The sequence below is a fragment of the Ranitomeya variabilis genome, chromosome 1 (assembly GCF_051348905.1).
Source record: "Ranitomeya variabilis isolate aRanVar5 chromosome 1, aRanVar5.hap1, whole genome shotgun sequence".
Classification (NCBI taxonomy): domain Eukaryota; kingdom Metazoa; phylum Chordata; class Amphibia; order Anura; family Dendrobatidae; genus Ranitomeya; species Ranitomeya variabilis.
Window position 1 is genome coordinate 861,714,140 of NC_135232.1, and position 24,316 is coordinate 861,738,455.

At 43.4% G+C, this 24,316-nt stretch overlaps 1 protein-coding gene across 2 annotated transcripts in view; it reads left to right on the top strand.

The window, feature by feature from the left end:
• Positions 1-24,316, top strand: part of GRID2 (glutamate ionotropic receptor delta type subunit 2) — a 1,941,594-nt gene that overhangs the window by 989,622 nt on the left and 927,656 nt on the right. For both annotated transcript variants that reach the window (XM_077277244.1, XM_077277251.1), the window contains exon 5: positions 16,368-16,421. In XM_077277244.1, the coding sequence (XP_077133359.1) occupies positions 16,368-16,421 (54 nt within the window). The remainder of the gene's footprint in view (positions 1-16,367; positions 16,422-24,316) is intronic.

Genomic DNA, 24,316 nt, shown 5'->3' on the forward strand with positions numbered 1-24,316 from the left:
TCTGTCTGCGGTCCCTGTTATGATCTGGTGGCCTAAGAGCAGCATGAGACATACTCTGGAGAAGGTGGTACCTGTACTGACCGCAGACCCTGAACCTAACACCGTAACTAGAAGTAGCCGTGGAATGTACCTAGCGCTCCCTAGACATCTCGACACAGCCGGAGGACTAATTACCCCTAGAGATAGAAAAGGGAAAACTATCTTGCCTCAGAGAAAATCCCCAAAGGACAGGCAGCCCCCCACAAATATTGACTGTGAGAGGAGAGGGAAAAAACATACACAGACTGAAATGAGAATTTAGCAAAGGAGGCCACTTCTAGCTAAATAGAAAGGACAGGACAGAGTACTATGCGGTCAGTATTAAAACACTAGAAAATATCCACCACAGAAAATACAAAAACTCCACAGCTAACTAAAGATATGGAGGGTATATCTGCATCTCCAGAGATACCAGCTTGGCTAAAAAAAATCCTAAGACAGACCAAGCTGGACAAGACAAAACATAGAAAAGAATTGAACAATAAGACCACAGCATGTGGACAGCAAAATCAAGGCCAGAACTTATCTTTGTTGAAAAGAACTGCAAAGCAGAAGAGACCAGGCAGGGATGTGAATCCTCCAGGAACAATGGACAACTGGCACTGACCAAAGGGTGAAGCAAGACTAAATAGCCCAGTCCAAATTGCAAAAAGTGAAAACACCTGACAAATGCTGTGACTCAGAGACAGCAGCGCTACCACTCACAACCATCGGAGGGAGCCCAAGAGCAGAATTCACAACAGGTCCCTCCTTGCAATCGTCCTCCGCTGACCACACCAATGCAGCCTGTGTACCCCTGTAGCATAATTTAAACTGCATAGAGCCTGCTTTATTATTTTAGGCCTAGGAAGTCTGTCTGCGGTCCCTCCTTGCAATCGTCCTCCGCTGACCACACCAATGCTGCCTGTGTACCCCTGCAACCTATTTTAAACTGCATAGAGCCTATTTTGTATTGTTGGCCTACTACCTGTGTCTGTCTCAGCCAGTCCACTCCTTACAGTTGTCCTCCACTGAACAAAGCTATGCCGCCTGTGTACTCCTGTTACCAATTTTGAACTGCATAAAGCCTACTTACTTATTTGTGCCTAGTAACTGTGTAAGCCTCTCATAACAGTTGTCCTCCCACGCTGAAACAAGCTAAGCCACCTGGTTAGTCCTGCTAGCATTTTTGAACTGCATTTAGCCACCTTTCTTTATTGTAGGCCTCTGTCTGTCTGTCTGTCTGTCTGTGCCACACATTACAACTGTCCTCCGCTGAAACAAGCTAGGCCGCCTGGTTTGTCCTGCTAGCAGTTTTGAACAGCATTTAGCCACCTTTTTTATTGTAGGCCTCTGTCTGTCTGTACCACACATTACACTTACAACTGTCCCCCGCTGTAAAAAGCTAGGCGGCCTGTGTACACCTCTTAACAATTTAGAACAGCATTTAGCCAACTTACTTATTTGGGCCTAGTAACTGTGTCAGACTCTCACAACAGTTGTCCTCCACCGCTGAACCCAGCATGCCACCTGTGTACTCCTTTTACCAATTTTGAACTGAATATAGCCTTCCTTTTTATTTTAGGCCTTCTTAGTGTGTCAGAGCCACTAATTACACATGTCCTCCTCTGCTGAACCACGCTATGCCGCCTGTGTACTCCACTTACCAATTTTGAACTGCATTTTGCCTAATTACTTATTTAGGCCTACTTATTGTGTCTGTCTCCCTTTACAGTTGTCCTCCACTGAATAAAGCTGAGCTTCAATCTTCAGGCTTTCGGCCTATATTATCAGATATTAAACTGCATTTGGCCTACTTGTCTGGTTGGGCCCTACTAACGGTGTCTGCCGCTCCTGGGTTTTCTCCTGTTGGGTTTTCTTGAGCTTCAATCTTCAGGCTCTCATTAAGTAGTTGTTAATATAACACTGCAGTTGGCCTACTAGTTTGGTTGGGGCCTACTAACGGTGTCTGCCGCTCCCTGGTGTTGTCCTTCACTGTACAAAGCTGAGCTTCAGTCTTCAGGCTTTCGGCCTATATTATCAGATATTAAACTGCATTTGGCCTACTTGTCTGGTTGGGCCCTACTAACGGTGTCTGCCGCTCCTGAGTTTTCTCCTGTTTGGTTTTCCTGAGCTTCAATCTTCAGGCTTTCGGCCTACATTTTAAATATTAAACTGCATTTGGCCAACTCGTTTGGTTGGGCCATAGTAACGGTGTCTGCTGCCCCTCGCTTGTCTCCTCCACTGAATAAAGCTGAGCTTCAACCTTCAGGCTCTCATTAAGTAGTTGTTGTTAATATAACACTGCAGTTGGCCTACTAGTGTGGTTGGGGCCTACTAACGGTGTCTGCCGCTCCTTGGTGTTCTCCACTGAACAGAGCTAAGCTTCAATCTTCAGGCTCTCATTAAGTAGTTGTTTATATAACACTGCAGTTGGCCTACTATTTTGGTTGGGGCCTACTAATGGTGTCTGCCGCTCCAAGGTGTTCTCCAGGTTTACTTGCCTGAGCTTCAATCTTCAGGCTCTCATTAAGTAGTTGTTTATATAACACTGCAGTTGGCCTACTATTTTGGTTGGGGCCTACTAACGGTGTCTGCCGCTCCAAGGTGTTCTCCAGGTTTACTTGCCTGAGCTTCAATCTTCAGGCTCTCATTAAGTAGTTGTTTATATAACACTGCAGTTGGCCTACTCCTTTGGTTGGGGCCTACTAACGGTGTCTGCCGCTCCAAGGTGTTCTCCAGGTTTACTTACCTGAGCTTCAATCTTCAGGCTCTCATTAAGTAGTTGTTGTAAATATAACACTGCAGTTGGCCTACTAGTGTGGTTGGGGCCTACTAACGGTGTCTGCTGCTCCAAGGTGTTCTCCAGGTTTACTTGCCTGAGCTTCAATCTTCAGGCTCTCATTAAGTAGTTGTTGTTAATATAACACTGCTGTTGGCCTCTACTAGTGTGGTTGGGGCCTACTAACGGTGTCTGCCGCTCCTTGGTGTTCTCCACTGAACAGAGCTGAGCTTCAATCTTCATGCTCTCATTAAGTTGTTGTTTATATAACACTGCAGTTGGCCTACTATTTTGGTTGGGGCCTTCTAACGGTTTCTGCCACTCCAAGGTGTTCTCCAGGTTTACTTGCCTGAACCTCAATATTCAGGCTCTCATTAAGTAGTTGTTGTTAATATAACACTGCTGTTGGCCTACTAGTGTGGTTGGGGCCTACTAACGGTGTCTGCCGCTCCTTGGTGTTCTCCACTGAACAGAGCTGAGCTTCAATCTTCAGGCTCTCATTAAGTAGTCGGTAATATAACACTGCAGTTGGCCTACTAGTTTGTTTGGGGCCTACTAATGGTGTCTGCTGCTCCAAGGTGTTCTCCAGGTTTACTTGCCAGAGCTTCAATCTTGAGGCTTTCGGCCTATATTTGAAATATGAAACTGGATTTGGGATACTAGTTGGATTGGGCCTACTAACGGTGTCTGCCGCTCCCTGGTGTTGTCCTCCACTGAACAAAGCTGAGCTTCAATCTTCAGGCTCTCATTAAGTAGTTGGTAAGATAACACTGCATTTGGCCTACTACTTTGGTTGGGCCTAGTAACGGTGTCTGCCGCACCTTGGTGTTGTCCTGTTATTTTCCAGAGCTTCAATCTTCAGGCTTTCGGCCTATATTTGTAATATTAAACTGCATTGGGCCTACTAGTGTGGTTGGGCCCTTAAAACGGTGTCTGCCGCTCCTAGGTTTTCTCCTGTTTTGTTTTCCCGAGCTTCAATGTTCAGGCTTTCGGCCTACATTTTAAATATTAAACTGCATTTGGCCTACTACTTTGCTTGGGCCTAGTAACGGTGTCTGCCGCACCTTGGTGTTGTCTTGTGTTATTTTCCTGAGCTTCAATCTTCAGGCTTTCGGCCTATATATTTGTAATATTAAACTGTATTGGGCCTACTAGTGTGGTTGGGCCCTTAAAACGGTGTCTGCCGCTCCTGGGTTTTCTACTTCACTGAACAAAGCAATGCCGCCTGGTTAGTCCTGTTACCAATTTTGAACTGCATTTAGCCCACTTTATTATTTGGGCCTATATCTGTGTTTCCTCCTCATCCTGCCCATTGTGCAGCCAGTGCTAGATGAGTCTTTTGGTGCATTGACCCAGACCACTACATTCCCCTTGCACGCTACACAGCCACAATCTGACCCTGCTGAAAGTCAGGTTCGCCTTCCCGCATACTATACCACCTTACACAGGGACAAAGAGGAAGGTGCAGATGAAAGTGCAGGTTCCTTCATCAGGTGGGGGGGCATACTCGTTGGCGACGTCATAGGCACAGGGCCCCTCAGAGTACGCAAAAGTGTCGCTGCCGGTGGGAGGCGCCCCCGCCGTGCAAACACCGCCATACTTTGAGGGGCCCTGTGCCAGGGCAAATGTGAACGAGTGGGCCCCCCTGCTTGCTCAGGATCACAGCACTTGCAAACTTGAAATACTTACCTCTCACTGCTCCACCGCCGTGAAGTAATCCACGTTTCCTGGGCCCACTAAAAACTTGAACCAGCCCTACCCCCCACAACTTTAGCCAAATGACCCCCAATTTCCAATGCCTAACTATTATTATAAAGTAAATTAAGATTGACCAGCTTCAGTAACAAGAATGGATGTTTTTACCATTACAATGGGCACTGTAGGTGTTTTCCTGGCCTCCACTCACTGCCGACTATGCTTCCCGATTGACTTGCATTGGGTTTCGTGTTTCGGTCGATCCCCGACTTTTGGCGATAATCGGACGATTACACTCAACTCGACTTTTGACAAAGTCGGGTTTCGTGAAACCCGACTCGATCCTAAAAAAGTGAAAGTCGCTCAACCCTAGCTGACACTACTGGCACAGAGCCAGCATGAGAGGAGAGCATAGGCTTTATTATTTTATCAAGACTTAACATTTAGTTTTAGAAGGAGTTGTCCTACTAGTGGACAACCTCTTTAAAAATTAGTCATTCTTACCTAGGAATGTCTTTTGTCAAAATTTTTACAACTATACAGTGGATACAGAAAGTATTCAGACCCCATTTACATTTTTCACTCTTTGTTTCATTGCAGCCATTTGGAAAATTCAAAAAAGTTCATTTTTTTTCTCATTAATAATGTACACTCTCCACCCCATCTTTACTGAAAAAAACAGAAATGTAGAAATTTTTGCATATTTATTAAAAAAGAAAAACTGAAATACCACATGGTCATAACTTAAGTATTCAAACCCTTTGCTCAGTATTGAGTAGAAGCACCCATTTGAGCTAGCACAGCAATGAGTCTTCTTGGGAATGATTCAAAAAGTTATTCACAACTGGATTTGGGGATCCTCTGCCATTCTTCTTTGCAGATCCTCTTCAGTTCTGTCAGGTTGGATGTGAACGTTGGTGGAAAGCCATTTTCAGGTCTCTTCAGAGACGCTCAATTGGGTTTATGTCAGGGCTCTGGCTGGACCAGTCAAGAAAGGTCACATAGTTGTTTTGAAGCCACTCCTTTGTTATTTTAGCAGTATGCTTATGGTTGTTGTTTCGTTGGAAGGTGAACCTTCAGCCAAGTCTGAGGTCCAGAGCACTCTGGAAGAGGTTTTCATCCAGGATATCTCTGTCCTTGGCCACATTCATGTTTCCTTCAATGCAACCAGTCATCCTGCCCTTGCAGCTGAAAAACACCCCCATAGCATGATGCTGCTGCCACCACCATGTTTCACTGTTTGGATTGTATTGGGCAGGTGATGAGCAGTGCTTGCTTTTCTCCACACATACTGCTTTAAATTATCACCAAAAAGGTCTGTCTTCATATCATCAGAACAGAGAATGTAATTTTTCATAGTCTTGGAGTCCTTCATGTGTTTTTTTAGCAAACTCTGTGTGGGCTTTCATATGTCTTGCACTGAGGAGAGGATTCCATCCGGCCACTCTACCATAAAGGCCTGACTGGTGGAGGGCTGAAGTGATAGCTGAATTTGTTGAACTTTGTCCCATCTTCCTACTGCATCTCTGGAGTTCAGCCACATTGATCTTGGGGTTCTTCTTTACCTCTCTCACCAAGGCTCTTCTCCCACAATTGCTCAGTTTGAGTGGACAGCCAGGTCTAGGAAGACTTCTGGTGGTCCCAAACTTCCTACATTTAAGAATTATGGAGGCCACTGTGCTCTTAGGAACCTTTAGTACTGCAGAAATTCTTTTGTAACCTTGTCCAGATCTGTGCCATGCCACAATTCTGTCTCTGAGCTCCTTGGCCAGTTCCCTTGACCTCAAGATTCTCATTTTGTCTGACATGCACTGTGAGCAGTGATGTCTTCTAAAGAAATGTGCGTGCCTTTCCAAATCAAGTCCTATCAGTTTAATTAAACACAGCTGGACTCCAATGAAGGAGTAGAATCATCTCAAGGAGGATCACAAGGAAATGGACAGCATGTGACTTAAATTTGAGTGTCTGAGCAAAGGGTCTGAATACTTATGACCATGTGATATTTCAGTTTTTCTTTATAATAAATATGCAAAAATTTCTTCTTTTCTGAATGGGGTGCAGAGTGTACATTAATGAGAAAAAAATGAACTTTTTTGAATTTACCAAATCGGTGCAATGAAACAAAGAGTGAAAAATGTAAAGGGGTCTGAATACTTTCTGTACCCATTGTATATGTGGTTATTCCACATACAATACCGTAATTTGTAAAAAACCTAAGATGCATTGCATATTATATTATTAGGTGTCAGTGTGCTTATAAAATAGTTGCAAGTGAGATAATCCTTTCAATGCCTTATTTTTCCCAGTGAAATAGATTTAAATAGAATTAACGCTAATACCATAGCAGGAAGTTAGCTTATTAAAAATTCCAGGTCGTGAACGACAAAGAATTACACAAGTAACTTTAGCTTGTTTTTGCTCAATAGGATCTGACAACTACTCACATCTGCTGTTTTCAGTTTAAGATATCCTGACGATCAGTATTGATCAGCAGTAATTATGATAAATGAATTGTTGTGCATAACCATCCGTATTACTAATGCAAATAAATACACTGCCTTCTCCACAATAGATTATTGCAGATGCTTCCCACAGTTTTATTCCAGTGATTAGTCTCTCAGCCTGAAGCACATATAATCCTTCTTCATAAAATATTTGTCACATATTGGCATATTGTAATGCAGTAGCAACAGCAAAGCGTTTCATACCTTTAAATATGATATAGCGCTTCCAATATTTTGGAAGGATAATAAAAAGCTGCATCATTAAGGAATGTAATTAAATTCCTTAGAGAAATAGAAGTCATATCGTAGAGTTTCTGTGCAACTTGTTTTATTATAATCAATGTCATCTATATCAATATCACCCTTGTTATTTCAATGGTACAAAACCTGCTAAATAAACTACATTTATATTAGGTTAAATGCAAGTTGCCCAAAATAATGTTAATTGATGTTATCAAAATGAAAATGAGAATACAATGTAACAACAACTAACTGCAAAAGTAAAGTCACTTGTAAATTGGCCGAAATAGATCCCACGGAGATGGTGACAACATTCACTATACTTCTATGGGTACTATGACAGCATGTTGCAAAAGGATCACATTTTAGATATTGCAGTGGGGCATTTCTGTATTATAATTGTGGCAATTGCTACATTAAAAGTCTTTTGCAGATAAATGATCATATTGTATCCAAGTTCTTCAGTTATATGTTTTGTATGTATACTATTGGGTGCACTATTTGCAACACCATATGATAATATAAAGTAATTGAAGCACATAGACAAAACTGATGTTGGCAATGATTGTCTGCATGACTGCGGGCTTCACATACATAAACTATGCGTTAGCACATTGCGATCAATGAAAACATGAACTCCTCTATTGCTGTAAATGCAAAAAAAGCAAGGTAGTCAGTTAGGATTGATCAAACAGCACAAAAGCTATCCAACAAGGTCAATATGTACATAAATATGATTCGACCCTATCACTAAAGTCTTACCATTCCATATGCCAACCCAGTCATCACTGAATGGGGAAGTGAAAGGAAAGCAGGCGTAACTCACAATTAAAATGTTGTCTGGAAAAAATGTGTAGATAAGGATTGTGGAGAAACGGGGTCAGTGAGTGCTCTCATCCGCTGGCGCGGCTGTCTTTAGCAAGACTGCATGGACCAGGGCTCATACCACTGAATGCCCGCTTTATCTCCCGGTGGGCAATTCACTACACAGACAACACAGGGTTAAGGTAAAACAGTGTGGCAATACTTTATTGAACCACAACACACAATAGCAAACAGAACGATCTCAGCAATTACCCCAACATAGTGCACATGACAGGGTCTTACTCTTCCGTTGTCTCGCCGGATAATGGTAGATGTTATATCAGAGCTCCCAGGGTCGCTATTCCAACTGTGATTGCCACACAGAGAAGAGGTAACGACAAGCGTAGGGAGATGACAGAGAACAGTCCATTGAATCCATACAAGGTCAAAAGCCAGTTGACACGAGAGTCACCAACTGGCTTATCTGACCATCTCCATGGAACCAGGCGACCAGCGGGTCCCAAACCAGGCTTTCTCTAAACATATCCATGGTTCAGAGATGGTCACTGGATCAGATCTTTGTCCTTCCAACCAGAGCTGAAAACCCCTAGGTTGTTTCCTATAGAATCATAGATCAGTGTCCCTCGTGATGGTGCCATGATGAATTGGCTGCAGTCCTTTCTCTTGTCTGTTGGGTGGTTTGTAGAATGTCCGGCTGGTAGCTCTGTGTTACTTCAGTGTCTCATGATGTGATCTCTGAGTATTTTTTATACCCAAGACATGTAAGCTATTTTTAGAATTACCAAGTGTCCTTCAGTCCAACATCAAGATAAGGCTAACAATGCATATCAGCACACATCAATAAACAAAGCTTAACACACCCTATGTACAGTCACTATTACAGACTTACACAGTATGTTAGATAGTATATTAGTTGGCAAGTCTGTCTTCTTGACAGATGAGGGATGCCCACCTTAACTTCCAGATTCAGTACTATACAGAATTGTAAATTATAGGAAGCTGGCTCTTGTCACTCCCTTAACATTGTATGCATTGTATTGTCTAACATCTCCACAGACCCTATATGCCTTATGATAGTCCATAACTCCTTATACAAATTATGATGGCCTCCATAGTTACCTATATACTGTATGCTGGCCCCACAGCTCCCTTTATACAGTGCTCCTATAACCCCATATTCACAGTGTGATAGCGGTACAGTACAATCACCTATATATAAAGCCAGGACACCCCCCTTCTTCTCTTCCGGCATGCCTAACATTTGGCATGGGAAGCATGAAGTGACCCTGCCACCAATGTAACACAAAAGTAAAAAGGGTCATGAAGTCAAGAGGTTATTTTGGAATATATAAGGTGGAAGTTTCATAAATTAGTGTTCCCATATTTGAAAAGTAAATAAATAAAAAATCTGACATCATATAGAATAAATATGAAATAAAGCACAGTTTAAATAAAATAAAGCACAACAATGAAAAATTTAATAGAATTAATGCACATAAATAAAATAGTTAAAATAAAAAGATTCACTGCAAGAACAATCTAAAAACTCCAATGAAGTCCCTCTGACAGTTGTCATAGCAATATAATGGTAAAGATTAACTAGATTAATCAACACATATCAGCATGAAGAGACATTTTATATATGTGCTTTACTGCTTTTCCTTTACATAATGGAGAACAGATTCCTTCAAATTTTTTTTTGCTATTAGGCAACTTTTCTATTTGTACTCAAGTAAATTCTCTGGTATATTAGCTTTCCAAAAGTGTTCTGTTGTTTAGCAGTTAAATACCTGAAGGAAACAATAGATTTAGAAACAACAGATAAGATGTTAGGGTTGGCGGAATGCACCAAAAAAATATAATAATTAGGTGCGTTTGCAACCCGAGGTCCTTCGTGCAGAGATGGAAACTGCAGCTAAGCAATAGCAGACACTATATGGTGGCAGAACACCAAATTCACGCAGTTTATACATCACCCGGTGTGAACAGCGGCGAACTCTGTTGCTCCACAGAGTCACAGCTAACTAAATACAATAACGCTGTTCCCTGTCAGCTGTCACAGGGCACAGCAGATTTAGTGCAAGTGAAGTCACAAGACTCAGCTCCTAGGAAGCAGGCGTTAGAGTCAGACTGGAACCCCTCTGTGCACTGCATCGCACTGTCGATGCCACTATTCGGTGCAGCCTCTACAGATTATGAGCGAGTGCGGTCTCTAGACTCAGCCCCTAGAGCATGGGGAATAGAGTCTGACTGGACCCACTGTCGGCACGGCATTGCACTGGCAATGTCTCTACTCGGTGCGGTCTCTAACTCCAATCACCCTATACACATACAAAACCAGAGGGTAGGGGATCATTAGGAGCTTGCACTAGAGACATTCACACATGAACACACTTCACATGTTTGGACTATACTAGAGCATGGAAGTGCAGCTGTGATATCCTTTTATAGATGCCAGTCTGCAAGGACCTTGCTAGAGAGCCAATCTGGACTCGTTTGAGGACCTGGGCTTGAGACTTTGGACCACCAATAAGTGGCCGTCTCACATGCATGCTCAGAAAGGAAAAAGCTGGACTTAGTCCCAGGAACATCTGCTCACTGCTGTCTAATGCTGGTTGCTATAGCTGTACCTGTAGAGGCAGCAGCAACCAGATGCACAGCTCGAGTCTGAGCAAGATGCTGGGGCCAACGTCTCTGCTGAGCAGCATCCTCTGCGTCCGAGAGTGAATGGGGCACCATAGAAGACAAGGCTTGGGATTCCTCCTGTGCAGTGGGAGAATCCCGACACCTAACATTAACTCCCTCCTTGGGCTCCCTCTTCTCTGGGCCTCACCATGCTTGAAAGCCGCCATAAGATGAGGAGCCCGAATGTGGTCAATAGGCTCACAGGTCCTATCCTCTGGACTATGACCCCTCCAGTCCACAAGATAACATTTTTTGCCGCGAATCACCTTCGAACAGACAATGGCATTCACCTCAAAATCATCATCAGACAAGCCTGATGTCCCAGCAGATGACTCAGAAAACCGGGACATGTGAACGGGTTTTAAGAGGGAAATGTGGAAGGTGTCAGTGATATCCAGGTGCGGAGGAAGGGTCAGGTGATGAACCAGAGGGTTAACCTGTTCCAGAACCTTGAAGGGACCTATGAAGCAGGGAGAAAACTTACTAGACTCAACGCGTAGCCTGATGTTACAGGCATAGAGCCACACTAAGTCACCAGGAGCGAAGGTTAGAGCAGGACGCCGATGCGCATCGGCAGAGACCCTCATTCTGTCCTTAGAGGCCCAGATGGCATCCTGCATGCGGTCCCAAATGTCACAGGCCTCCAACACCCAGTCTGCCACCCAAGAGTCGGTGGATGACACAGTCATGGGCACAGGAACACGCACTTGTTGTTAGTAGTTAAGGAGGAAAGGAGTCTGCCCTGTGGAATCAGCAACAGTGTTGTTTAGCCCAAACTCCACCCACAGTAGCAAGGATGCCCAGTCATCCTGCCTGGCAGAGACAAAATGTTGCAGATACGTGAGCAGGGTCTGATTGGCCCTCTCTACCAACCCATTCATCTTGGGGTGGTAAGCAGAAGAGAGGTTCAACTCAATAGTGAGCAGATGACAAAGCTCTCTCCAAAACTGAGGCATGAACTGGGGGACCAGGTCACTGACTATTTTGTCAGGCATACCGTGCAGGCCAAAAATGTGCTTATCAAAAAGTGCCGCCAAAGCCTGTGCCGATGGTATCCACGGAAGGGGTACCAAGGGCACCATCTTGGAGAAATGGTCGGTTACCACCCAGATAAGAGTAGTTTTGGGATTTCAGTAAACCCACAAAGTCCTTCCTGACCATCTCCCAGGGCCTATCCACCACAGGCTGGGGATACAATAAACCCATGGGCCGCTGCTGGGAAGACTAATTTTTGGTGCAAGAGACACATGCCCGAATGTAGTCTCCTACATCTCATGCCATATGTGACAAGCAATATGACCTCACCAGGAGCTCAGATGTCCTCTTGGTCCCGAAATGTCCCCCTACCCTGGATGAATAAGCCCATAAGAGAACCTCCAGTCACAGCTTAGATGGAACAAAAGTCTTGCCGGAAGCAAAGACTCTAGCGAAACTGGAGCTACGGTTCTCAAACTGTCAGATGGGACAATTAGCCGAGGCTCCTCTCACTCCTCAGATAAGACTATGAAAAGGGAGAGAGAGTTGGCACATGAATTATTCTCCCCAGAAAGAAAATGGAGGGTAAAATTAATCCAGGAGAAGAATAGGGACTATCTGGCCTGGCAGAGTTGCCATTTGCAAATATAGGAGGTTCTTGTGGTCAGTGTATACTTGGAATGGGTAGCGAGCCCCCTCTAGGAGATGTCTCCACTCTGAAAAGGCCAGCTGCATATCTAGCAACTCCCTGTCCCAGATGGAATAATTCCTCTCCTCCGGTGTGAAGGTCTTAGAGAAGAAAAAACAGGGATGTTTTCGATCTTGAGCATTCTTCTGAAAGAGGACAGCTCCAGTATCGACTTAAGAAGCATCCACCTCCATAATAAATGGCTTATCAACATCTTGCCAATGTAGAATGTGAGCACTAGCAAAGCGGGTCTTTATGGAGCTAAAGGCCTTGGAGACCTCCTCCGACCACAAGTTGGGATTAGCTCCTTTCTTGGTGAGGGCTACCAGAGGAGCTACTAAAGTTGAGAAGTGGAGAATGAACTGACGATAGTAATTAATGAACCCCATAAAGTGCTGCACCGCTTTAAGAGAATGGGGTTCTTGCCAGTTCATCACAGATTCCAGCTTGGCAAGATCCATGGCCAATCCCTGGGCCAAGAGAAAATAGCCCAGAAAAGGCTGGGACTCCTGCTCAAACATGCACTTCTCAAGCTTTGCAAAGACGGAACTAGCCCATAGGAGGTCAAAGACTTTGCAGACATCTCTCCAAAAGGAATCGATATCTGAAGAGTAATTGAGAATATCATCCAGATAGAATACGACCAAGGTGGATAACAGTTCCTGGAAGATGTCAATAACAGTCTTGAAATACGGCTGGGGCATTACAAAGCCTGATGGGCATCACCAGGTACTCATAGTAGCCATCCCTAGTGTTAAATGTCATATTCCACTCTTCCCTCTCACGGATTCATATCAGGTTATAAGTGCCCTGCAGATCCACTTTAGTAAATACCTTCAATCCCCACAACCTATCAAAGAGTTTAGAAATAATAGATAGAGAATATTTATTTTTAACGGTTATAGCATTAAGAACCCTGTAGTCAATGCATGGACGTAACTTCCCGTTCTTCTTCTGCACAAAGAAAAAGCCAGCCCCTGCAGGTGACACTGACTTCCTAATGAACCCTCTCGCCAGATTCTCCTTAATACACTGGGACATTGCCTCCGTTTCTGAAAGAGATAACGGATAAATTCAACCTCGGGGTGGCTCTGCACCTGGTAATAGATCAATAGGACGGTCATAGGGGGGATGAGGCGGAATGGTCTCTGCAGCTTTTTTTGGAGAATACATCCACTTAGGACCAATAGTGTTTGGGAAGCGAGGTTAGATCTGTGGGCGCCCCAGTAGTTGCCACCTGAACGTACACCCTCTGACATCTACCCTCACACAAATCACTCCATCCCAATATTCTCCCAGAGGACCACTCAATATGGGGAGAATGATGATGTAGCCATGGTACCACTAGCAATACCTAATCAATACCCTCAGGTATGATTAAAAGAGAGATCGTCTCCTGATGTGCTGGAGACATGGTGAGAGTGAGGGGAATGGTCTGGTGAGTAATCTGTGGGGGCAAAGTTGACCCATTTACCACTCGGATGGTAACTGGCTTGGTGAGCATCAACAGAGGTATAGCGAGCCATTGGGCGAAGACAGAAGACATGAAATTGCCTTCCACCCCGGAATCCACACAAACCTCCACCGCATGAGTGGATGGGCCTACGGAGAGTGTCCCCTTAAAGGACAGTTTGAAGGAAAACACTGCTGTGTCTAGTGAGCCTCCTCCTATAGCCACTAGATGCGGTCTTTTCCCGACCGCTGAGGACATCTGTTGGCATGATGTCCCGACTGCAGTCAAGAATGACAGACCAAGGATGCTCAAGCGATCCGAGACTTAGGTCCCGTTCAAGATACCTCCATGGCCTCTTGAGGCTCTAATGACTGGACTGGAGATTTCAGAGGCTTGATGAAGTTAGGAGCCAGCCGAAACCTCTGCCAACACTGAGCTTGCTCCAACCTTTGCTCGGAGTATCGAAGGTCGATACGAGTGGAGACTGCTATTAGCTCCTCTAGTGTGGCCGGAATCTCCCTAGTGGCCAGAGCGTTCTTCACATGGTCAGCCAGTCACCTCCAAAAGACTGGGATGAGGACTTTATCCAGCCACTCCAGCTCAGATGCAAGAGTCCGGAAGTGGATGGCAAAGTGGCTGACCATAAAAGTGCCCAGAGTCAATGTCACAGTTGGAAACAGTATCATGGGTGACCCGCTGGCCTATGAAAACCTGCTTCAGAGCGCTAAGGAACTGCAAGACACTCTGCACCACATGATCATCGCACTCCCACAGCAGCGTAGCTCACTCCAACACCCTATCTGACAAGAGTGGGATTAGAAACCCCACTCTAGCCCACTCTGAGAGGTAATGAGCAACCAGCAGCTCAAGATGTATCGCAGACTGGTTCACGAATCCCCTACATGACTTTCTATTGCCTGTAAACTTATCAGGCAGCGGGAGTCGGGTTAAAGTCAAAACAGGGATGGCAGCAGACATACGTGATGCAGCTTCACTAGCTTCCTGAGCTGCCACCGCTGTAATATCCACAGCTGAAGTTGTACCCTCGAGAGCAGACAACCTGCCCACCAGCTGCTGGCTGTACCGCTGCAGATGCTGCTCATCCGCCATTACTGGCCAGACCCTGGCACTAGTATAATTTTAGGGATGGCAGAACGCACCAAATAAAAGTCCTCCGTGCAGATATGGAAACTGCAGCTAAGCAATGGCAGACACTATATGGTGGTAGAACCCCAAACACACGCGGGTTAAACATCACCCATTGTGAACAGTGGCGAACTCTGTTGCTCCACAGAGTCACAACTAACTAAATACAAAAATGCTGTTCCCTGTTAGCTGTCACAGGGCACAGCAGATTTAGAGCGAGTGAAGTCACAAGACTCAGCCCCTAGAAAGAGGTGGTTAGAGTCAGCCTGGGGTAGATGTATATATGCTAAAGGAGAAAAACCCAGCTTGCAGATTAAGTTTAACATTTAAAAATTAAAGTCTTTATTTGACATTCAGTTAAAAATACACACAAATTGCAAAAAGTAGGGTGGGGAGAAGCCCTCCAAAAAAAAAACAACATGTTTCGAACTCAGACCGAATTCTTAATCCATTCTTAATCAGTTCAAAGTAACTTCAGGGTTAAGATGGCATTCAAAATGAGAAGTTTTTTTGCGGGGGGCTTCTCCTCACCCTACTTTTTGCAATGTGTATGTATATTTAAATGTGTGACAAAGATTTTCAACCTAATCTGGAAGCTGGACTTTTTCTCCTTCAGCATGCATACCATGAAGTAGCATTGTTCTAGGCCTCCCCATTATCTGGATCGACAGAGAAAAAGTAAGCTGGTATTTTATATCCTTTGTCAATGTATATGACAAAGACCTTTAGGAGGGTGAAAATTAGTATGTGGTCATTGATATGGGGTCTATCTCTTCCTGAAGAAGAATCTGTAACTTTGAGTAAAGAGTAGAAATGAATAAAAACCACTATTAATATATTAATATTTATCTCAGACTGACATGTCACCCCATTCAGCAGCGTGGAGGATCTCCACAAAAACTCCCCTTGATACGAAATATATAGTTTAATTTTTATTTTTTAAAAATAGCTCCCAAGGATGAAGTGAGGCTAAAGAAATATGTTTTTCCAGTTTGAACATTTGCAGTGCATCATTTTAGTACATGAAGTAATAAAGCACGTTCAAATTTTTCAATATTTTTGCATTATCGTATTTGTAATGACCGATCACATAACAGATTTTCATTTCAATAAAGGGCTATTAGTGAAGGGCTATTTGTTGTATGTGCTTAAAATGGCTCCATCACCACTGATGTACATTTTTCAGCATCTAATTAAGAAGAAAGATGAAAACATGACCAAATACTGTAAAGGTTATCAGCTTAAATCTAAATGACAAAGCCATGGCAGAGAAATTCTTTTGACTGTTTTTTGCATGATTGAATGCACCCTGCTTATACTGTGTGCTGACTCAAATGCATTGTTTTCCTTTTGCAGGTCGTTGAGACTAATTTGGTTGCCTTTGACTGTCACTGGATCATTATAAATGAGGTAATTGGCGTTTTAATGTTATTGTAATATGTTATTCCTATTTTTACACAGCATGGCATTCTTAAAGTGAGTGCAACATTGCAAAGCATATTTAACGTTGAGTTTTCAGAACTGCAACAAAATAATTGACCGATAAATTAAGAGGTGAACTTTCAATGTAATAAAAAGTATAACCAGCCTTCTGGGTAGCTTTACTCTCTTAAAAGTATACTAATGAAAATTGAAAGAAATCAAACGTAATTATATTATAGGAGACGGCTCAACAAAGGTTGTCCCTGATATAATCCTATTTTCAAAAATGCTCAATTTATAAGCAAGCTTAATTTATGAAATAGAAAAAAAGAGCAAATAAATCAAAACTGAGGTCTTTTGTACAAATGCTTCCCATGTTTTCGATGGATGGCACTCTTGCCTATAATAGTGAATGGGGTTGTTCAAATTTCCTTGATATTTGCAAAATCATGGAAATATGTTCGCTCTTGATCTGCATGTCGGATTAAAATCAACAATGAACAATGAAAATCTGTAAAAGAATCAGGCCATACTTGGATACTACCTGAATATTGCATGGTTTCTTAGACTGTTAGATAGGATAAGGTAGAGAACCTTTTATTTTCATATATGAGAAAAAAACACAAAAAATCGGACCAAAGTCTTATAAAATTCTATTGAAAATCTGATGAAACTCTGGTGAAAATCACTGATGAAAGTTATTTTTTTAACTATGCATGAAAAAAACTATTCACTATTATAGATAAATACCATAGAAAACAGAGTACACGTCCAAACCTTTGTTGTAAAAAGGATATAAAAATACTTTTTATTGAACACAATTCATATATATATAACAACAGAGTAACACAAAAAAATAATAAATAACGATTCAATAAGGGAAAATTGGAAGCACTGAAAAGGCAGTGATAGCCCAGAGGTACAACTGCAATTATTTAATATGTAAAGTGCAAAGTAGTGCGTCACAGACCCAAGGTAAGAGAGGAACAGCGGGTGCCTATCATAAACCCTATAGTAGGGCCAACGTCAAGATAGCAAGCATGTATCGTACATTAGATATCACCACCCACATCCTCCGATCTTACCCATCGTGCAGAGTCCCAGGGATCACTGTCCACACTGTCCAGGTTTGAGTACTATCTGAAAAAAACATGGAAAACACTCATGCAAAAAAATCTGACTTGTAAATGAAGCCTTACATTGAACGGGTTGCAATGTTGTTGATGCCAGAGATGGTTGGCATTGTCACTGTACGATTAATAGGATCGAGTATTCCACAGATTGCCTATCAGAGATGGTAATCGTAAACAGATTGTCAATAACCAAACAAATTAGCAAAAAGATCTACAGGTGAAATGATCTTTAGATTACTTAACAAAATAATTGTTCTCTGCATCATCCTGTGTAAACAGGACCTGTACTGCTAGAACAATGATAGCATATGAGCAGAGAACAATCTACTACTGATTATTCTGTGTGCATGGGAGATGTGTTCAACCTATCTACGAAATAAGCACTGATCAGCAAATATATAGCCAACTGGTGTTCGTTTAACTGTAAGTTATATTCCCAGTGCCTACATCTTATGTAAAAAATGTGTTTGTGTTGAGGTGAGGGGTATAATCATCATGGATAGATCATGTACAGTATGGTCCCCTAATTCATAGTTGATCTCTGATCCAATCCCTGACCCTATTAATATTGTATGGCCTCTTTCTCCCTTCTGTATAGTCATTTACCTTTTCTATAATGCTCCAGATTTGTCTCTGAGCTGCCAACCTAGCTGAACTAATAAACCCAGTCCTTATATACGGCTAGCATGAGTTATTATTATTATTATTATTATTATTATTTATTATTTATATAGCACCATTAATTCCATGGTGCTGTACATGAGAAAGGGGTTACATACAGGGTTATAAATATTGTTTACAGTAAACAAGTTTACAGTGACAGACTGGTAGAGAGGGGAGAGGACCCTGTTCTTGCAGACTTACATTCTATGAGTTACTGCATTAAGGTGTTGCCACGACAACGCTATGCTATACTCCCTCTCTGACGGGGAGGCTACAACATGTGATAGATGACAATAAGCAAGGGATGTCACCTAGGGTCTCATTAAATGGGGGTTTCTGGGGGAGTGTTGATTGATGCACGATCCATATTTATTATTATGCAGCGTCCTTCCCTATTCTGGCGTATCACTGAGCATATCAGGGGAAATTGTTTCCATGGGGACACGCGACGCACTACGCATCATAGGGACACGTGAGTGTTCCACCACCAGGAAGTGATGTCAGACGCCGGGCACATTTGAAACTGATTTAAGTTTCATTCACTGTAAAATGATGATACTTTCAGGCAAAAAATTATGTATAAGTTTCCTCAGCTTAAAAAAAAATCACGACCAATTATTTTTTATGGATAGTTCAAAAAAGTGCCCTATATAACGGATTGTCTTTGAACTTTATTAATTGATTAATGTTGGCAACTCTGAGTTGGAGCTGAGGCTTGTGCTTACCTAAACAGGATTCAATTTGCAAGCTAACTGAAAAACAGACTGAAGGAAACCATGAGCAACTAGAATGTACTTACAAAAATCATTACAATGTGTGAATTATTTGATAGTAATGGTAAGATAAGATAAAAGTGATATTTGTGCCATTTCCCAATAACATTCTGAGAGTTCTAGAAAGATGAGTCTAGAAGTTAAACATTGTCAGGGTTTTGTTTAGCTGTGTTTTGAGATAACAGCAGTGTTCATATCCTTACAAGGTTCCTTACAAGGTTCTTTCCGAACACATTGGTATTGTTGCAGGCCAGAAGTGGTGGGTTTGATTCTTGGCTGTAGTTCATTTGACTAAAGAATGAATATAGAACAATCTGGGATGATTAAAAGACAGAGCCAAATGCTGCTTAAGTGACACTTCTTACATGGCAGTGAAGGTGACTGTGTCTTTTCTTGAACTGAGGGACCGAGCAAGACCAAGTAAGCAAAATATCTGCAGACTTTAGTTCCACAATTTGCAACAGAGACTGTGACCTCTTGGCTGGCACTTGCAATTGCAGTATCAGCATAAAGTACTTAAAATCAGTAAGGAGAAAAATGGTATGTCAGGGTGTACTTATTCTCTTCACTGGCTCAGTGATTTACTTCTATTTCATGCTGTTTTTTACTGTTTCATTGAGCCAAACCAGAAAGTGATGTATAGATTCTACTTCTTAATTATATTTGCCAGCCAAAGGATTATAATCCGTTTGTGGCTTATATAAAGTTTAAAGGGCCTGTGTATGCTTATAGCAATGGTATTGTATAATACAACTGTAAGGTGACTATACATGTCAAAATTATCACTAAGATAGGTTTCGGTTAAAAAACAGGGAAATATAATAATGTTTTTCACAACAATGAGACATAATTTGAGGACTGTTGTATATAGTTGAAATATCCTTTTGGACTGTAATATATAAATCTAAATATTTGATTTCAAGCTAAACAAGGACATAAACATTGCAAAAATATAATATTAAAGTTGCATTGCATCAAATCAAATTTAAAGGGAATCTGTAAGTTGGGTCTTCCTTCTTAAATGGTCCATATGGGCATGTAAGTCATAGGAAACTAAATAAAATGATACCTTGATATCTGCAATCTGATATCTATTCTTTATCAAGATAAATCCAAGCTTTTCTTGTATGTAATCAAGCTGTTCCAGGCTGCAAATGAGCTTTACAGGTTATGGGGTAGATAGTGATCTGCATGGGAATCTTATTTTATATGGAGAGGAAGTTAACAATGCAATATGTAAAGGTTACCAGTGTGATGTGTAATGGCTGCTCTCTGCTCTCCTGATCTCAATGCAGAGCTGTTTGTCATTATAACTTACACATCTGCAGATTCCTCTCAGCTTCTCTTCCATCTAAGGGTACCGTCTCACAGTGGCACTTTGATCGCTACGACGGCACGATCCGTGACGTTCCAGCGATATCCATACGATATCGCTGTGTCTGACACGCAGCAGCGATCAGGGACCCCGCTGAGAATTGTATGTTCTAGCAGATCGTTTGGAACTTTATTTTGTCGCTGGATCTCCCACTGTCATCGCTGGATCGGTATGTGTGACACCGATCCAGCGATGTGTTCGCTTGTAACCAGGGTAAACATCGGGTTACTAAGCGCAGGGCCGCGCTTAGTAACCCGATGTTTACCCTGGTTACCATCATAAATGTAAAAAAAAACAAACAGTACATACTCACATTCCGGTGTCACGTCCCTCGCCGTCTGCTTCCCGCACTGACTGTGAGTGCCGGCCGTAAAGCAGGGCACAGCGGTGACGTCACCGCTGCGCTCTGCTTTTACTTTACGGCAATGGGAGTTTAGGACGTCGCGGCTTGTGATTGGTCGCGTGAGTGGTCACATGAGCGGCACGCGACCAATCACAAGCCGCGACATCATCGAGGGTCCTAAACTCCTCATTCTTAGGAACAGAGGCTGCCGGTTACAATCGGTAAGGTCCAGGGGCCGCCGGACAGGTGAGTATATCCATATTTTTTATTTTAATTCTTTATTTTTACATGAATATGGTTCCCAGGGCCTGAAGGAGAGTCTCCTCTCCTCACGACCCTGGGAACCATACACTGGGAACTTCCGATTCCGATTTCCGATACACAAAAATATCGGAACTCGGTATCGGAATTCCGATACCGCAAGTATCGGCCGATACCCGATACTTGCGGTATCGGAATGCTCAACACTACTCACCTGCTACAATACAATTCTCTTTCGTGTCCTTCCTTAGGATGCTACCGCACGTGGGGCAGGCACAGCTCCATGGCCTTCTGTCTAGGCTTCTGACAGGATCCCACCCCTGTCAGGGACCTCTCTGTCCGCAGCACTGTGATATTCCTCCTTCCCCTCTGTCTGCCTGACAGAGACTGAACTGGGTGAAGCCCAGCCAGCTTCTGACTCACAGGATGCTGCCTGGGTGAAGCCCAGTCAGCGTCTGACTAACTCTCTATCCAGCCCACCAGTTTTACCTAATTGTGAGGAGTGACCTAGTGAATAGGAGCAAGGCTCCCCCTGGTGGACTGGAGTGTGAAGTGTGGTGTATGGTTTGTGATACCTGGTAAGAAGATCTCCTTTATTGCCATCAGACGTAACATCACTCCCCCTGGTGGAAGAACGACATTACTGCAACGACCAGGACTCTGGGGCGCTGCACTATCATGCCTGTGTATGCCGCTGAGAGCCTTTTAAACATTAGGATCCTCCCCAAACACTCACACCCGGCCAGCCGTGGCATTGCCAGCAGGCCAATCCAGAGCCACCCTATCACCAGAGCAGCTAACGTCCAACCTTCACATTATGGACATGCTCAGTAAGGTAATCTCTGGACTAAGACTCCAGAGCGGAGGGCTGCACCAGAATATCACTGGTTCCCATAGACTTGGGAGCAAGCAGCAACCAAGCGTACACCAGGAGCCTAAGCAAGATGCTGGAAACATCCCGATGCCTAACATTACCCCCCGCTAGCATCCCCCCTGCGACGTTCACCATGCTCGAAGGCCGCAATAGCTGTGGGGCATGAATGTGCTCAATAGGTTCCCAGGTCCTATCCTCAGGTCCATGACTCTTCCAGTCAAGCAAAGCAATTTTTTTGCCACGCACCACCTTGGACCCGACAATAGCGTTAACTTCAAAACCGTCCAAGGACGTATACAAACTCCCCACAAGAGTCCCAGAAAACCAGGTCATAAACACAGGTTTTAACAGAGACATATGAAAGATGTTGGTGATGTTCAAATGCGGTGGAAGACTGAGGCGATAGACTATAGGATTCACCTGCTCAAGGACCTTGAAAGGACCTAGGTAGAGAGGAGCAAATTTAGTGGACTATACAGGCAGCTTGATGTTACGAGCTGACAGCCACACTAAATCACCAGGGGCAAAAACTGGAGCAGGACGATGATGCATGTCGGTGGAAGCCCTCATCTTCTCCTTAGAAAGTTTAATTGCATCCTTTGTGTGGTCCCAGATGTCACAAGCCTCCACTGCCCAGTCCACCACCCTGGGGTTGGAAGACGAGATAGGCATGGGCACAGGTACACATGAATGCTGACCATAATTTAGGAGAAAAGGAATCAGAGATAACATTATTCATGGCAAACTCCACCCATGGCAGCAGGGATGCCCAGTTGTCATGCCTGGTGGACAAAAAATGCCACAAATACGTGACCAGAGTCTGACTGGTCCTCTCCACCAGCCTATTAGTCTCAGGATGGAATGCAGAGGACAGATTGAGCTCGATACTGAGTAGGCAACAAAGTTCCCTCCAGAAATGAGACACAATCCGGGGACCCGGGTCACTCCCAATATTGTCAGGCATTCCATGCAGATGGAAAATGTGTTTAATAAACAATACCGCTAAAATCCGTGCAGATGGTATATGTGGAAGAATAACCAAATGCACCATTTTGGAAAAATGGTCAGTGACGACTCAAATAACTTTATTATTACGGGACTTAGGCAGGTCCACAATAAAGTCCATCCCGACCACCTCCCAGGGCCAATCTGCCACTAGCAAGGGATAGAGCTAGCCCGCGGGTCTCTGTCTGGAGGGCCGATTCTTGGCACACGAGAGACAGGCTTGCACGTAATCCCTAACATCACACGCCATCTGCAGGCCACCAATAAGACCTCTCCAGAAGCTAAGAGGTCATCTTGATGTCAAAATGACCACCAAATTTGGAAGTGTGTGCCCACGAGAAAACCTCTGGCTGCAGATTATGTGGAACACAGGTCTTGCCCAGAGGTAACTACTCGAGTGACACCGGGGCCACCATCCAAAGGATCTGCAAAGGGACAAAAAGATGTGGCTCTTCGGACGAGACTACAGAACGGGACAGGGCATCAGCATGTAAATTCTTCTCTCTGGACAAAAAATGTATGGTAAAATTAAACTGGGAGAAGTTTATAAGGACCACCTGGCCAGACGACAATTCAGCCACTGGGCGGTCTGAAGATAGAGGAGATTTTTGTGGTCCATGTAAACCTTAATGAGATGCAGAGCCCCCTCCTGGAGATATCTCCACTGCAAAAAGGCCAATTTCATAGCCTGCAACTCCCTGTCCCCAATGGAATAATTCCTCTCCGCAGGTGAGAAAGTCTTGGAGAAGAATAAACAAGGGTGTTTAAGACCTAGAGCATCCTTTTGATACAGGACTGCTCCTGCACCAACAGAAGAGGCATCCACTTTCAGATGAAGGGCTTATCCACATCAAGCCAATGCAGAACTGGCGCCCAAGCAAAATGGGACACAGGTAGGTAAAGGCCTTGGAGACCTCCTCAGACTACAGCCTAGGATTAGCTTATTTTTTGGTGAGGGCTACCAAAGGAGCTGCTAGCGTGGAGAAGTGGGGAATGAACTGGCAGTAGTAATTAAAGAAACCCATATAGTGCTGCACCACTTTGAGGGAATGAGGCTCCTTCCAGTTCAACACTGCCTCTAGCTTGGCTGGGTCCAAAGCTAAGCCCTGGACAGAAATAATATACCCATGGAATAGTAGGGACTACTGCTCAAACACACACTTTTACAGTTTGGCAAAAAAGGAATTATTGCATAAGAGCTCAAAGACCCTGCATACATCTTTATGGTCCAGAGAAAAGATGAGAATGTCATCCAGATATATCTCCACAGATGTGGATAACTCCTGAAAGATGACATTCACAAAATCCTAAAAAATTGCGGGGGCATTACAGAGACCAAATGACATAACTAAGTACCCATAATGACCGTCCTGGGTATTAAATATGGTTTTTCATTTGTCCCCTTCACATATACAGTTTAGGTTATAGGCCCCACGAAAGTCTAACTTGGTAAATA